We start from the raw sequence: 17,049 nt of genomic DNA, 5'->3' as shown, positions 1-17,049 counted from the left end.
GGCCTTTCTTGAGATTTCCATTTAGAAACACACAGGCTGGCAATCTGCAAGTGCTCTAAAACAAATGCAGAAGTTGCTCACTGTTTTCAAGTAACCTTTGAGAAGAAAAAGAAAAAAAAAGCTTCCAATCTTGAGACAAGTATTGACAAGCTGTGAGTTAGGTGTTTGATGTTACCTGCAAGCTAATTCGCTCGTTGCCTGGGGCACGATCCCATGCTGACATACCTGTCCATGAAGTTTCCTGCTGGCTTGTTTCACTCCTCCTAATTAGCAGTTAGCTTTGGTCCCTGCTCTGTCAACCTGTTACATGTAGAGGGATCAGAAAGCTGATCAGATGGAATGGAGCTGACTTAGCCATATGGGAGCTATATTGGTAGCATCTTAAATGGATAGAAGATGATGCGGGGAAGAGAAGCATCAGAGAGAAGCGACGTGAAAGGAAGAGCAACAGGAATGTGGGAGACAGGCTACTGGATAGAGGGGATGCATAGAAAGGAAAAAGAGGAAGGAAAAAAGTACAAAGAGAAGAACAGAAACAAGAGTAAGAAAACATTGTCTTGTATTTGTCTCTCACCACGGAGTCGTTAGAGAACGGAAGGTTAATGTGGGGGCGCGCAGAGGAGCACTATGAAGGGGCACATCACATCCAATCACCTACAAAGCATTCTTAAACCATCAATGAGGCAAAAACCTCCATCACTTCCACTGAGCACGCTCTACTTGTGAGTTGCAAAAGTCTTTCAGAGAGTCTTTCAGTCTCTGGCAAGGCAGGGAAGAGGAAGAAGCGAGGCCTCAGTCATTGCCTTTCAACTGTCAGTGTGAAATGCAAGCAGTTGTATACCCTGGGCAGTAACTAATCCAATTAACACAAGTAAGTGGTGGATTAGGAATACTAATGCTCAGTTAGTATGGTCTTGCAAAATAAACTAACCTGCACAGGCAGAAAACAATTTCCTTGCTCCTTAATGTTGTTGCTACCATCACCAGTCACAATGCAAACAACTTCTGTGTCAGCACAAGGATCTTGCTATTTATAGCATGAGGAAGGCAAACAGAAGAAAATTAAGCCTCTAATATCTATCTGAAGGCCCTGCAAAACTTTGCCACAAATCCCTTTTCCTTAAAGCATGCCAATTTCTCAAAATGGAACCAATTCCCAGGCCTTTGACACCAAACTCAACACAAGCTCCTCGAGTTTTTCAAACTCAACAGCAAGTGAGAAGCAGCAGAGATCTCAAGAGGCTAAAAGCACAACTCATATTCCCAAATCATTCTGGGTATTTGGATTTTTGCTCTAAATCAGAACTAAACCAAACTTAAAAGCCAACAGAATACTGTTTCTCCACCCATGTTGACTCCCAGCACCAATGATGCTGGAATAAATCCATACAGAGAGGTTTTGATGCTTGTGTCTTAGAGATCAACACAAACTCTATGAGGAGAGGCTGAGGGAGCTGGGGGTGTGCAGCCTGCAGAAGAGGAGGCTCAGGGCAGAGCTCATTGCTCTCTACAACTACCTGAAAGAAGGTTGTAGCCAGGTGGGGTTGGTCTCTTCTGCCAGGCAAGCAGCAACAGAAGAAGGGAACACAGTCTCAAGTTGTGCCAGGGCAGGTCTAGGCTGGATATTAGGAGGAAGTTGTTGGCAAAGAGAGTGATTGGCATTGGAATAGGCTGCCCAGGGAGGTGGTGGAGTCACCATCCCTGGAGGTGTTGAAGCAAAGCCTGGCTGGGGCACTTAGTGCCATGGTCTGGTTGACTGGATAGCGCTGGGTGATAGCTTGAACTGGATGATCTTGGAGGTCTCTTCTAACCTGGCTGATTCTATGATCTCTGATAAAAAAATAGAGCAAAACCACAGAGAAGGCTTTCAAACAGACTGAACTAAGCTCAACATTCTTTATATCAAACAGTTAATTGCTGCATTTTGCTTTAACTAATGAAAGTATGGAAGGTATTATAGGTCTTTTCCTGGCTGTAAACAGCCACATTCTGTTCATCCTCCTCTGCTGCCACTTTATCTTCCTTTGTCAATTCCCTCCAGTTCCTGTCTACTTTTGTTTTCCTCTCCACTGGCAAATGACACTTCAGAATCTCCCAAAAGATGCTCCTAATTTTCCCTGAACTTCTAAAACTCAGCATCATTTCTGTCAGTTCTCTTTTTCTGCAAGATCAAACCTGCCAATAAAGATGGTTATTAACAATTATTTCTCCTTGACATGCCATGGTCTTTTCACTTGAGACAAAGAGAATTCTAACATCTCATGATGGCTGAAATTCAGGTCTCTACCCCAAATACAGCAGGCAAGTTTCTCTGTGAAATGATGGCAACAGGGGAGAAAGATAACTGCAGCTATAATATAAGAAGCAAAATTATTTCAGTTAGCATTCTGAAGGGATCATCTATGCATGATCATACCCTGTTGCCCTTGTAGAGTTCCCTGTTCATTTATCCCCTCTGTCACACAAACTGAGACAGCACTACCAGCTGCCTGGATCAGCTTCACCCTTTTCAGTTTTAAGACTTCTTTCCAAATTAGTAAGTAGAGTCAAATTAAGTTTGTTCTCAGTATATTATTTACATTTTATCAACTACAAAAGCCACTGAGAAAATTGCACATTGCTTGATAGAGGAAAATCACTTTAATCATAGAATGGTCAGGGTTGGAAGAGAATCATAGAATCAACCAGGTTGGAAGAGACCTCCAAGCTCACCCAGTTCAACCTAGCACCCAGCCCTGGCCAGTCAACCAGACCATGGCACTAAGTGCCTCATCCAGGCTTTTCATGAACATCTCCAGGGATGGTGACTCCACCACCTCCCTGAGCAGCCCATTCCAGTGGTAAATGACTCTTTGTGAAGAACTTCCTCCTAATATCCAGCCTATACCTCCCCTGGCACAACTTGAGACTGAGTCCCCTTCTTCTGTTGCTGGTTGCCTGGCAGAAGAGACTGACCCCCACCTGGCTACAACATCCTTTCATAGAATCATAGAATCAACCTGAAGGATCATTCAGATCCAAATCCCCTGCCACAGGCAAGGACACATCACACCAGATCAGGCTGCTCGGCTGGTTTGTGCTTAGCTGCTGTGTAGAGTTTGCAACAGAGAAGTTAATCTTATTTTCAGACAGGAGTCTCATCATGCTTGCTAAGATCTACAGCACAGGAAGAAGACCAGACACATCCAGCCTGGCCTTAAAAACATCCAGGGATGAGGCTTCCACCACCTCCCTGGGCAACCTGTTTCAGTTTCTCACCACCCTCGTGGTGAAGAACTTCTTCCTAGTATCTAAACCTCCCTTCCTCTAGCTTGGATCCATTCCCCCCCGGTCCTTTCACTACCTAACACCCTAAAACGCCACATCCAGCCTGGCCTCAAACACCTCCAGCCATGGGGCCCCAACCACCTCCCTGGGCAACCCATTTCAGCCTCTCACCACTCTCATGCTCAACAACTTCCTCCTCACATCCAGCCTGACTCTCCCCACCTCCAGCTTTGCTCCATTCGCCCAGTCCTGTCACTCCCTGAGAGCCTAAAAAGTCCCTCCCCAGCTTTCTTGTAGCCCCCTTCAGATCCTGGAAGGCCACACTAAGGTCTCCTCAGAGCAATAAGAGGCAATAAACTCACATTCCATAAATCCTGAAAAGTGACCATTCAAACAGACTAAAGAAATACATCCCATACTTTAAAACTGAAAAGCCTTCATAAGCATTTATGGATAATGAAGGGTTATCAATTTCTCAGTCTGCTACATTAGAAAACACAACTTCTAGAAACACAAAACAGAGCAGAAATTAATTTCCTCTACCAGCAGACAGAGAGGTAATTATCCAGTAATTTAATTGCAGCTAGAGAAGGCAATTTCAAATGTATCTGTAGGAACTCTCCACAGTTTAACCTCTGCTATTCATGAAGGAAGCCCTGAGAAGCTTTTACAATTGCTTTAGATTTCAACCAATCTCCTAAGACACGATCAGGACCTCCTGTGAAAGGATTCATTCTCTTTACCCTAGAGGTTTTGCTGTGCATTGGAAATATCTGTGCACGTGGTTTAAGTGCTCAGCTGTGGTTAGCTGATGTGGATGTGGTGCTTGTGGCTATAGTGCTGAAGGATGCTGAGATGAAGGTTGGCCTGGATGATGCTGGTGGTCCTTTCCAACCACAGCTATTCATAGGGATCAGATGTTGTGCTGAGAGGTTTGGTTTAGTCAAGGACTTGTCAGTGTGAAATTAAGGATTGGACTGGAGGAGCTTGAAGGTCTTTTCCCATCTAAGAAGTTCTGTGACTCTGTGTGGAGTTTGCAACAGAGAAGTTACTCTTATTTTCAGATGGGAGTCTCATCATGCTTGCTAAGATCTACAACACAAGAAGACCACCAGAAAAAACACCCTGGTGTATCTGGAAAATTAACACAAATGTTTTCTCTGAGTAATGGCAGAAAAATCTGTCACATTTCAAACAAGCAGGAACAATTTCTTGTTTTACAAGCAAAGAAAAGGCCAACATGGATGATGCTACAGTCGTGTAGTTGTGCTGTACAGCACAATCTGCAGTCAAAAGGAGCACTAATAAGAGGGATGAGGTCATGATACTGACTGGCTTTCAAGCCACTCTTCCTGATGGAGAACCATTTCCATTCTTTTCTCATGGTTGTTCCTGTGACTTCTCCCCAGCCCAGCAATATTTCTTTATTCTAGCAGACATGGCTCAAGAATGTAGCATAGAATCACAGAGGCATAGAACCACAGAATCAGTCAGGGTTGGAAGAGACCACAAGGATCATCTAGTTCCAACCCCCCTGCCATGCCCAGGGACACCTCACACTAGATCAGGCTCTCTACAGTCTGATTCAGACTGGCCTTAAACACCTCCAGGGATGAGGCTTCCACCACCTCCCTGGGCAACCCCTTCCAGGCTCTCACCACTTCTTCTTAACACTTCTTCCTAACACCCAGTCTGAATCTCCCCATTTCCAGCTTTGTTCCATTCCCCCCAGTCCTATCACTACCTGACACCCTAAAAAATCCTTCCCCAGCTTTCTTGTGAGCCTCTTCAAGATACTGAAAGGCCACAATATCATGCTTTAACCACACTAAACCAACTTCAAATCACAGATTTCATTAGCATCTTAAAGGTGTGAACATCCTGGAGGAAGAAAAATAATCTGAAAGCTCAAATTAATGGTTGAAAGACTCACAGGCAGAATAAAATCCTCCCACATTTAGCAGCCAAGTTCTAGTACACACCCAAAAAGCCTCATGAGCTGACTCCTGAAGACTACCTGCACAAATTAATCTGAAGCCACACATACTGCCAATCAGATTGCAACCAGTTGAGTTCCAAAATCAAAGCCAACACTGAAAAGTAAGTCCAAGCAAAACAAAGATCAGGTGGATGAGTGGGGAAGGGTGAGAATTTGAGTGTGAAGAGAGTAAAATCTTCTTTCATACTACTTACTCCTGTTGGCTGAAATATGAGTCCATCCACTTCGTGGCTAACTTCTCTGGCAAAGCTTCCCTCCAGGAGCTGTAGAAGAAAAGAAAAGCACATCTTGTTTTACCACAGAGACTATGTGTTGTATTCTATTCCACTTAAAATACTACACAGCACAGCAGACTGTACACTACTACTGCAGCCACCTGCTAGTAAACTGCTTGTTTACAGCTGAACGTTGGAGCGTGGGAAACGTCAGCACAGAAAGCTTCAAGAGACCAGAAGGTTTTACAAAGAACACTCGAGGCTGAAACAAGTTGCAGGGAGGTGAAGCCTTTACAGTTTTACTCAAGGAAAGTGCTTTGGGCCAAAAAGAAATATGGAGAAGCCAAGAGGATTCCACAAACTAGAATCATAGAATAAGGCAGGGTAGGAAGGGACCACAGGGAGCAGCCAGTTCCAACCCCTTTGCCATGGGAAGGGACACCCTACCCTAGATCAGCCTCATCCAGCCTGGCCTTAAACACCTCCAGGGATGAGGCCTCAATCACCTCCCTGGGCAACCCATTGCAGCCTCTCACCACTCTCATGCTCAGCAACTTCCTCCTCACAGCCAGGCTGAATCTCCTCACCTCCAGGTTTGCTCCATCCCCCCCTAGTCTCTCTTTGATCACATTCTGTGCTTCTGTGCTCCACAACCTCCCTGGGCAACCTGTGCCAGTGTCTCACCATCCTCACTGCAAACAACTTCTTCCTAACAGCCACTTTCAGTCTCCCCTCTGCCACTTCAAACCCATTCCTCCTCATCCTGTCACTACAAGACCTTGTCAATAGTCCCTCCCAAGCCTTCCTGTAGCCCCCTTCAGATACTGGAAGGCTACCACAAGGTCTCCTCCAAGTCTTCTTTTCCAGGCTGTAGAGCCCAAACTCTCTCAGCCTATCCTCACAGCAGAGTTGCTGCAGCCCTCTCAGCATCTTGGTGGCCTCCTCTGGACTGACTCCAACACTTCCACATCCTTCTTGTAAGCCCCTTTCAGGTACTGGAAGGCCACTATAAGGTCTCCCCAGAGCCTTCTCTTCTCCAGACCGAACATCCCCAACTCCTTCAACCTGCCCCTTATGGGAGGTGCTCCAACCCTCTGAACATTTTTGTTACCCTCCTCTGGACCCACTTCACATTTGGTAGAGCCCCTAATTAGGGCACGATCCATGACAACAGCTATGCTCCTGCAAGACAACTGTCTGAATTCATTTGGAGCTTGAACATTCTGCTTCACGTTTTCAAAGCCTGTGAATTCCATTGGTGGGTGAACACATCCATCAGGACACATTTAGCAGTGAAACATCAGCTCACTAAACAAACTAATGAAATCAGCTAGTCAACAGCTATGAGGATTGATGATGTACTTCCATGCTAGAGTCTGACTTCCCTAAGGAAAAGCAACTAACCAATGAGAACTACAATTGACAAGCAACAGCAAAAAGAAGGAGAATGACCAAAATGCTACATTGCTCATTTCAATCTATATTTTAGAGAGGAAGAATCTGTCCTGAAGTTGCAGCAGGTGCATCTAGTAACACTTCCAAACAAAACCACAGAGCCCAAATTTTGGTGGCTGAGAAACTGCATGGTCATAAAACAGAGCAAACACAAAACTCAGAAGTACTAAGTGCAAGGTAATCCCTCTCATCAACCTGACACCCAGTTTCAGACTCCAACTCCTCCTCACTTTGCTGGTCCACAGTGTTCTCACTAAGACATCTCCTTCTAAGTGTCAATTAGATATCTCAGAGTTACAGAACTGTCAGGGTTGGAAGGGACCTCAAGGATCATCTAGCTCCAACCACCTTGCCATGGGTAGGGACACCTCACACTAGTGCAGGTTGCCCAGAGACACATTGAGCCTGGCCTTAAAAACATCCAGGGGTGAGGCTTCTGCTACCTCCCTGGGCAACCTGTGCCAGTCTGTCACAGCCCTCATGCTAGAGAAGTCATTCATAATGTCTAATCTAAATCTTTCCTCCTCTAGCTTGGATCCATTCCCTCCAAGTCCTATCACTACCTGACACCCTAAAAAGTCCCTCCCCACCTTTCTTCAGATACTGGAAGGCTCTAAGAAGGTCTCCTGGGAGCCTTCTCTTCTCCAAACTGAACAGCCCCATTTCTCTCAGCGTGTCCTCATAGCAGAGCTGCTGCAGCCCTCTGAGCATCCTTGTGGCCCTTCTCTGGACACATTCCAGCATGTCCAGATCTTTCCTCTAATAGGAGCTCCAGAACTGGGCAGTCTCATGAGAGTGGTGTAGAGGGGCAGAATCTCCTCCCTCACCCTGCTGGCCACACTTCTCTTGCTGCAGCCCAGGCTCTGGTTGCTCTCTGGGCTGCAAGTGCACACTGCTGGCTCATGTTGAGCTTCTCATCTACCAGCACCCCTAAGTCCTTTTCTTCAGGGCTGCTCTCCAGACAGTCACTGACCAGCCTTTATCAGTGCCTGGGATTGCAGTACTCTGCACTTGGTCTTGTTGAACCCCATGAGGCTGGCATGGGCACACCTCTGCAGCCTGTCAAGGTCAGTTACAAGTATTTGGTGAAACTCTAGAAAGGAAGGTTTACTAGAAAATTACAGTAACTGGGACAAGGAGTTCAGAAAGGGAAGTGGAGAGCAATGGAATGGCAACAGCAGAACACATACAGATTGAATGCAGCAGAAAAGATAGGTTGAACACATAAGCAACTAATTTGGACACTAAAAAAAATATATTGCCATGTTTTTATCTCTCTGAAATCCAAATGCAGCTGGGATGGCTCTAAAAAATGATGTTCAACTTTCCCCACATGCTAAAATCTCTAATTAAGCTGAAGAGTGCAGGCTTTCACCATTGGCACGGTGATAAATGGCACACCTGCTGGCCTAGAACGGCTGCCAGGGCTCAGACAAAATGCAATGCATCTCAGTGACACTTTAGGAAAGATGGGCAAATGATGCATGTGAGCCAACTCTCCTGCCATGCTGTTCCTCAGAGCCTCCTGGCTTCTTGTTCCACCTGTGACCCCCTTTGTTCGCTCCTTGCAGCTTCCTGCTCCCCCATTAAGGCTATGATAAACCTGAAAGGTTTTATGATGAACCTGAAGCTGTTGAGCTTGAAAATGAGGAGACTGAGGGCAGAGCTCACGGCTGTCTGCAGCTACCTGTGCTGGAGGCAGTGCAGAGGAGGGCAAGGAAGCTGGGGAAGGGCCTGGAGAATAAATCTGATGAGGAGAGACTAAAGGAGCTGGGGCTGGTTAGTGTGAAACAGAGGAGGCTGAGGGCAGAGCTCATGGCTGCAGCTACCTGCAAGGAGGTTGTGGAGAGGCTGCTGCTGGGCTCTGCTCACAAGTCATTAATGTTAGAACAAGAGGGAATGGCCTCAAGCTGAGACTGGATAGATTTAGATTGGACATGAGGAAATGTTTTTTCAGGGCAAGAGTGGTCAAGCATTCCAATGAGCTGCTCAAAGAGGTGGTGGAGTCACCAACCCTGGCTGTGTTTAAAGGTGTTTTGGATGTGGTGCTCAGGGATATGGTTTAGGGTGCACCTTGTAGAGTAAGATTCTGGGTTGGACTTGGTGATGCTGAGAGGCTTTTCCAACCTGAATGTTTCTGTGATGCTCTGATTCTACCCTTATCCTGTGGTTTACTATTTAAAACTTTTGCTTTCAAACTTTATGACAAAATCAAATCTAAAAGTATTGCCTCATCAAAGGATATTCCTTTAAGGAAAAGAACAGCAGTGAAAAAGAAAGAGTGGAGTTGCAAAATGCATCACAGGGTATCTTTGGTTGAAAAGACCAACGAAAGAGTCATCATCCAAACTACTAACATTGTAAACTGCTGCTTTTAAACAGTACAACTGTAAAAGGAGGCCTCCTGGATAACAATTGAAGCTGCTATTTGGGGAATACTCTCTTCTCCCAGGCAACCAATGACAGAACAACAGGACACAGACTTAATCTGCATCAGGGCAGGTTTAGGCTGGATGTTAGGAAGAAGTTCTTGACAGCAAGAGTGGTTGGCATTGGAATGGGCTGTCCAGGGAGGTGGTGGAGTTACCATCCCTGGAGGAGTTTAAAGAGCCTGGATGAGGCACTTGGTGCCATATTTTAGTTAATGAGAAGGTGATAGGTTGGACTTGGTGATTTCAGAGGTCTTTTCCAACCTGGTTAATTCTGTGTGAATATAAACCTCCTTCCAGATAACACCATTGAGGTCCACGAGGATGATTTGGGGACTTGAGCATCTCCCCTACACAGAGACTGAGAGCCCTGGGGCTGCTTAGTCTGGAGAAGAGGACCGAGAGGAGATCTGATCAATGTCTATAAATAGGGGTGGGTATCAAGTGGAAGGGGCCAAGCTCTTCTCAGAGGTGCACAGCAAGAAGCCAAGGAGCAATGGATACAAACTGGAACAGAGAAGGTTTCAGCTCAACATGAGGAGAAACTTCCTCAGAGTGAGGGTGACAGAGCCCTGGAACAAGCTGCCCAGAGAGGTTGTGGAGTCTCCTCCTCGGAAGACATTCAAAACCCACCTGGATGCATCATTCCTGTGCAGACTACCCTGGGTTATCCTGCTCTGGCAGGGGGATTGGACTGGATGATCTCTGGAGGTCCCTTCTAACCTCTAAAATTCTGTGGTTCTGTGATACTGTGCAACACTTGAAAAAATTATCAAATGCAGCTTCTTGTCAGACAGAGGAAACTGTTCCCTGCCCAGCTGAGATTGTAGTCTCTGCTCCTTCCTTCTCCCCAGACTCTTCCTAGTTCCCCCTGTCCTGCAGCACCACTTCTTTCTTGGCTTGTTTTGTGTCTAAAAGCAGAGAAGGTATCAAGAATTAAACAGCTGCTTTCAGTCTCAAAGCCCAAAAGCATCAAATAGCATATGAGTAAAGATATCCAAGGGGGAAAAGGTTTCATATATTATTCAAAGATAATGCTCAAAACCTCAACACTTTTCACAAACAAAAGTTGCTTAATTCCCACCTTAAAGAGAAATGGAAGCCAAGATGAAACATTAAGAGAAGTTTTCACTGTGGTTCATTGACTGAAATTACTACAGATACATCACAGAACTCTGAAAAGAGTTTTTAGCCATTCTGGAGAATCCAGAGGTTGGGGAATTAAACTTCTGAAAAATGGGAAAGGAAAGTAAATAAAGAAAGAAATCTTCAAACAGAATCCACTCAGGTTATTTTTTTTTACCACCCACCTCACCTAGCATTAGCATTTGGAGCAAAAACGGCTGATATAAACGAAGCTTGGGTAAATTAACAGTCTGGAGGGAGATGGGAGGAGATCAAAGACATACCTCTGGCAGAGGCACTGCTCCCCTCTCTACTCAAAACCAGACATAGCCTGGATCACCATTGCAGACTTACTTTCAGACACCTATGAGGATGAAACCCTCTCCTCTCATGCATATTTAAGTTCCTCTTCCAGGAATATATATACTCAAGTGTAAACTGTGCAGTCTCAAGTTCCAGCAGGCTGTGATGGAGATCCACAGCCTTCAGGAAGTTTGTCCTATGAAGTTTTGCCTCTCCAATTAAAAAATTAATGCCTGTTTCTCAGATTCTTTTTTTTTTTTCTTCCATCAATTTTTCTTCATTATTCCTCTATGTAGACATTTACTGTCCCCTTCTACTCAGCTAAACCCACCTGACCCTCAGAATACTTCAAAAAACACAGAACCACAGAGGGTGGAATACACCTCAAAGATAATCCTGGATTGGATCAGAAATGCTGTGTCAGCAGGAGCAGGGAGGGGATTGTCCCCTGGGACTCGGCTCTGGTGAGGCCACACCTCAAGTACTGCGTTCAGTTTTGGACATCTCAATACAAGAGCGATGTGGAGGTGCTGGAGGCAGTGCAGAGGAGGGCAAGGAAGCTGGGGAAGGGCCTGGAGAATAGATCTGCTGAGGAGAGACTGAAGGAGCTGGGGCTGGTTAGTGTGGAACAGAGGAGGCTTCAGGCAGAGCTCATGGCTGTCTGCAGCTACCTGAAAGGAGGCTGTGCAGAGAGGCTGCTGCTGGGCTCTGCTCACAAGTCATTAGTGATAAACAAGAGGCAACAGCCTCAAGCTGCCCCTGGCTAGGTTTAGGCTGGACATTAGGAAAGATTTTTTCACAGCAAGAGTGGTCAGGATTTGGAACAGGCTGCCCAGGGAGGTGGTGGAGTGACCAACCCTAAATGTGTGGTTTACAGTGGTGAGACACTGGCACAGGTTGCCCAGGGAGGTTGTGGCTGCTCCCTCCCTGCAGGTGTTCAAGGCCAGGTTGGATGAGATCCTGAGAGACCTGTTCTAGTGGGAGGTGTCCCTGTCTATGGCAGGGGGTTGGAACTGGCTGAGTTTTGAGGTCACTTCCAACTTTAACCATTCCATGATTCTGTGTGTATAAAGGTGGTCTGGATGTGGTGCTTGGGGCTATGGTTTAGGGTGCACCTCACAGAGCAGGGTCCTGGGTTCGACCTGATTATCCCGAGGGGCTCTTCCAACCTGAATGTTTCTGCAACTCTGTGATCAAGAAATCTCTTAGAGGCGTCTGGACAAAGAACCAAACTCCACACTGTAAACATTTCACAAGGAAGCAGATGTAAATCTTCACATATTGCCAGAATTTCTTCTCTAAACTCACAGCTTTGTTTTCATCATCTGAAAGCACCCCAGCTAGACTAGATGGAATATTCCAGAGAGGCTGTAGCAGCAAGAAAAACATGCACTCTCTCTTCCAGCAGAATCTCCTTTCAAGGAGACCTCTGGACACATGAACACTTGCCAGAGCATTTCACCAGCCAGTGACTCACTAGGACTGGCTGCCTGACTCCAAGTGGCACTTTCCAAGTCACTGTGAAAGCCCTGAAATCATGCTCCATGGGCTCAGGAGTGTGACCTAACACACGGCCAGACAAGTGCACATCTCTGCTTGCACCTTGTCATGCCAAAAGCAGTGTGCCCAGGCTGCCATAAAAGCCAGTGGCATCCTGGCTGGTATTGGAAACACTGTGCCCAGCAGGGCCAGAAGGAGCCCAGGTGCTCCAGGCCCTTGTCCAGCCTCATTGCACTTCTGTGAACCTCAATGTCCTTCCTCTTGTGAGTGGCCCAGAACTGAACACAGAACTCTGGCTGAGGCCTCACCAGTGCTGAGCACAGGGGGATGATCAGTACTGTGTCCCAGTACAGTACTGTGTCCACCTCTGGGCCTCTCATTAAAAAAAGGATATTGAGGTTCTGGAGCATGTCCAGAAAAGGGCAGCTGGAGAAGGGCCTGGAGCACCAGGGTTACGAGGAGCATCTGAGGGAGCTGGGGGTGTCCAGTCTGGAGAAGAGGAGGCTGAGGGGAGACCTCCTCACTTTCTACATCTACCTGAAGGGAGGTTGGAGCGAGGAGGGGACAGCCTCTGCTCCTTGGTGGCAAGCCACAGGACTAGAGGAAATGGTTCCAAGCTGTGCCAGGAGAGGTTCAGGCTGGATGCTAAGAAGTATTTCTTCACGGAAAGGGCTCCCAAACACTGGAATGGTCTGCCCAGGGCAGTGCTGGAGCACCTCTGCTGTGAGCAGCCACTGAGAGGGCTGTAGTTGTATGGTTTGGAGAAGAGAAGGCTCCAAGGACATCTTATTGTGGCCCATCTGAAGTGGGCTACAAGAAAGCTGCTGAGGGATGTCTTAGGGTGTCAGGTAGTGATAGGGCTGGGGTGAATGGATACAAGCTAGAGGAGGGGAGATTCAGATTAGACATTAGGAAGAAGTTCTAATGAGAGTGGTGAGACCCTGGAATGGGTTCCCCAGGGAAGTGGTGGAAACCTCATGCCTGGGAGTTTTTAAGGCCAGGCTGGATGTGGCTCTGGGCAACCTGCTCTAGTGTGAGGTGTCCCTGCTCATGGGAGGGGTTTGGAAGTGGATGATCCCTGAGGTCACTTCCAGCTGTGTGTCTGTAAGGATTTTCCCAGCTGATCAAATGTTCCAAACACACAGTTCTTATCAAAGATGGTTTTATGAAATGCCTTTTCAGTTTGCCAATTCACTAGAAGCTCTGAAACCAACCCTACTGAAAGAGTAAACACAACCTCTTTGCCCACGTTAATCATACAGAACATTTGGGCTCAAAAGATATTCAAACCACCTAATTACTGCAAGGGATTTGTTCCCTGTAAGAATGAGAGCAGATAATGGCAGCAACGTGAGACTGATGTTGGCTAATATGATCAAGAGACTAATTATTATCCATGAATCATTTGTAGCATTCAAAACTTGATTAATGTCAGGTCAAGCTTAACATGTGATAAGGTTCTATTAGTAATGCTTGGCTATCCCACAGCTTGGCAGTTGGAGCGAGTGCCATCTGTTAGGTGCAGCAGGAGCCAACAGCCACAACAAAAGCACAATGGATAGGACTGGTCACTGAAGAACCTTTGAAGAATTCCACAAGGGAGCCACCCTGGTCATTTTTAAACAGACTAAAGTAGCATCCAGCTCAGAAACAGAGGAGATGTGTAGCCCTAAAATAGTGAACATACAAAAAGGGTTGAGCTTTTCTCATCTGAAAGCTTGACCAAAGGCATGTTGGGATTTAGCTTCACAGATTGACCAGTCTCTAGTAATAAAAACTCTTTTGCAAGAGGAATGTGCAGACCTTCCTCACTATACTCCTTCATCATCTGTAGCCAGTATTCCTGCACAGAATATACTGTTTCACCCTTTAAAACATCTCTCATGGTCTTCATAGAATCATAGAATCAACCAGGTGGGAAAAGACCTCCAAGAGCATCCAGTCCAACCTAGCACCCAGCCCTGGCCAATCAACCAGACCATGGCACTAAGTGCCCCAGCCAGGCTTTTCCTGAACACCTCCAGGCACAGTCACTCCACCACCTCCCTGGGCAGCCCAGGTACATATGGCACCAACTAAAGGCTGATGTAGCAAAACCTCATTAGAAGACAAAGGGCCTGAAATTCCTGTTCCATAAGAAAATGTTTACTGCTGGTCTCCCACTCATTACAATTGCAGACAATGGCAAGAAGAAATCTTTCCACAGTAGGCTCACTTTCTGGTATTTCACAGCACCCTGTGGGCAGTCAGCTTTGCCAGAGGTCACCTCCCCCAGGTACAGCCAAATAAGAGCTCTTCCAGCCAAACCGAGTTCTGCAACAGGGCCTGAACAATCCTCACTATCAGTACAGGCTGGGAGAGGAGGTGAGAGAAAGCAGCCCTGTGAAAAAGGACATGGGGGTGCTGATGGACCAGAAGCTGGACATGAGCAGGCAGTGTGAGCTTGCAGCCCAGAAGGCAAAGCACAGCCTGGGCTGCAGCCAAAGCAGCGCTGCCAGCAGAGCCAGAGAGGGGATCCTGACACTTTGCTCTGCTCTGCTGAGACCTCCTCAGCTGCATTCAGCTCTGGAGTCCTCAGTACTGGAAGGACATGGAGCTGATGGAGCAGGGCCAGAGGAGGGACACAAAAATGCTTAGGGGCTTGGAGCAGCTCTGCTACAGAGACAGGCTGAGGGAGCTGGGGGTGTGCAGCCTGCAGAAGAGGAGGCTCTGGGCAGACCTCATAGCAGCCTGCCAGTATCTGAAGGGGCTATAAGAAGGCTGCAGAGAGACTGCAAAGGGCTGTAGGGACAGGACGAGGGCAATGGCTTCAATCTAGTCTAGAGCAGATTGAGACTGGATGTTAGGAACAGGTTCTGCACCAGGAGGGAGGTGGAACACTGGGAGAGGTTTCCCAGAGAGGTGGTTGGGTCCCATCCCTGGAGATGTCAATAGTGAGGCTGGACAGGGCTCTGGATGACCTGACCTAGTTGAGGATGTCCCTGCTGATTGCAGAGGGCATTGGACTGGATGATCTTTGGAAGTCCCTTCCCACCCACACCATTCTATGATGCTATGAACTCCCCTGCTACCATAAAAGCTCACCTGGGCACCTCCACTGAGCCTCCAAGAGCTCTGCCTTACTAACAGTGGGAGCAGCAAGGCTGAACTAACGTGAAGTGGCACCAGACAGGTGCATGCACAGGGAGGAAGGAAGGTGACCTAACACTACCTGGGTTTGCTCCGGCATCTACTCACTCTCTGCTGATCTAAAACTAGTTCGAGCCTCAGCAGGAGCACTGAAGGGAACATTTATTCACCTCACAGCCATCACAGCCCTCTCAGATGTATGCTAAATCTGTTCTCATTTCAGGGCTTGCTTGTTTAGTGTGTGGAAGAAACTGGAAGGCTGCAAATTCAGACTACCACTAGCATCACCTGCAGTCTGTACTTCAGCTCCAAGCGCTTTCTGGCTGAGAGGGCTCCCAGATTCCTTTGCATCTTGATCTAAAAGCCCATAAATAATAAGTAAAAAACCTCAGAACTGTTGTACATTTTCTTCCTCAACTATTTGTCCATCTAATTTCACAGCTGACAAGGTGCCAAACCTAGTGCCTGGCATTAGCATTCTGCATGGATTGGCCTCTTCTGCCAGGCAAGCAGCAACAGAACAAGGGGACACAGCCTCAAGTTGTGCCAGGGCAGGTCTAGGCTGGATGTTAAGAGGAAGTTGTTGGCAGAGAGAGTGATTGGCACTGGAATGGGCTGCCCAGAGAGGTGGTGGAGTCACCATCCCTGGAGGTGTTCAAGAAAAGCCTGGATGAGGCACTTAGTGCCATGGTCTAGTTGACTGGACAGGGCTGGGTGCTAGGTTAGACTGGATGATCTTGGAGGTCTCTTCTAACCTGCTTGATTCTATGATTGTCTTTTGGAAGAGGAATTCTACAGGAAGTCCTTCCCAGAGCCTGTGCATTCTTTCCATAACAGGAAAACAACAGAAAATTCCTGCTTACATTTCTCTGACCAGAAAGAAGCAAGAAAGCAGAAGAGACTCATCTCTTCTATCTGCAACCTGCTTCGTGTCATCATTGAGGCTCTGAATAAAACCCAAGTTCTTTCCTCTGGTGAACTCTGAAGAGCTCTCCCAAATCCTCCTAGAACTGCTGCTACAGTCTGCTTTTTCAATGGAGAATTTCCAGCAAGAGAAATCAGATAGATCAACTTCTGAAACCTGCTGCTGCTGCTGCCTAAATCTTTTCTGTTACCTCTCAACAAAAGATTTAAGGAGAAGTGGTTTCCAGACACGTGATTAGCTGGAAGTTACTGTAGTCTGTGATGGAAAGCAGCTTCTGGTATTGACACCAAGTGAGGTGGCAGTGTTGATGTGAATGAGGGTAGAGAGGAACTTCAGAGGGACTTGGATAGGCTTAGACCAATGGGCCAACATTAATGGGATGAGTTTAAACAAGGCCAAAGGCCAGGTCTTGCACCTGGGTCACAACACAACCAATGCTACAGGCCTGGGGTACTGTGGCTGGAAAGCTGCCTGGGGGAAAAGAAAGGGACCTGAGGGTTGTAATGGACAAGAAGGAGCCAGCAGTGTGCCCAGGTGGCCAAGAAAGCCAATGGCATCCTGGCTGGGATTAGAAATGCTGTGGCCAGCAGGAGCAGGGAGGGCATTGTCCCCTGGGACTCTGCTCTGGTGAAGTCACACCTCAAGTACTGTGTTCAGTTTTTGAGCACTTCAATACAAGAGAGATGTGGAGGTGCTGGAGGC

General features: G+C 47.0%; 1 protein-coding gene across 2 annotated transcripts in view; it reads right to left on the bottom strand.

Annotated features, from left to right (window-relative positions):
• RNGTT (RNA guanylyltransferase and 5'-phosphatase) overlaps window positions 1-17,049 on the bottom strand; it is a 188,583-nt gene that overhangs the window by 93,123 nt on the left and 78,411 nt on the right. For both annotated transcript variants that reach the window (XM_064169255.1, XM_064169256.1), the window contains one exon: window positions 5,461-5,529. In XM_064169255.1, the coding sequence (XP_064025325.1) occupies window positions 5,461-5,529 (69 nt within the window). The remainder of the gene's footprint in view (window positions 1-5,460; window positions 5,530-17,049) is intronic.

The sequence above is a fragment of the Pogoniulus pusillus genome, chromosome 31, assembly GCF_015220805.1.
Source record: "Pogoniulus pusillus isolate bPogPus1 chromosome 31, bPogPus1.pri, whole genome shotgun sequence".
NCBI lineage: Eukaryota > Metazoa > Chordata > Aves > Piciformes > Lybiidae > Pogoniulus > Pogoniulus pusillus.
This window is presented reverse-complemented; position numbering and strand designations above follow the sequence as displayed.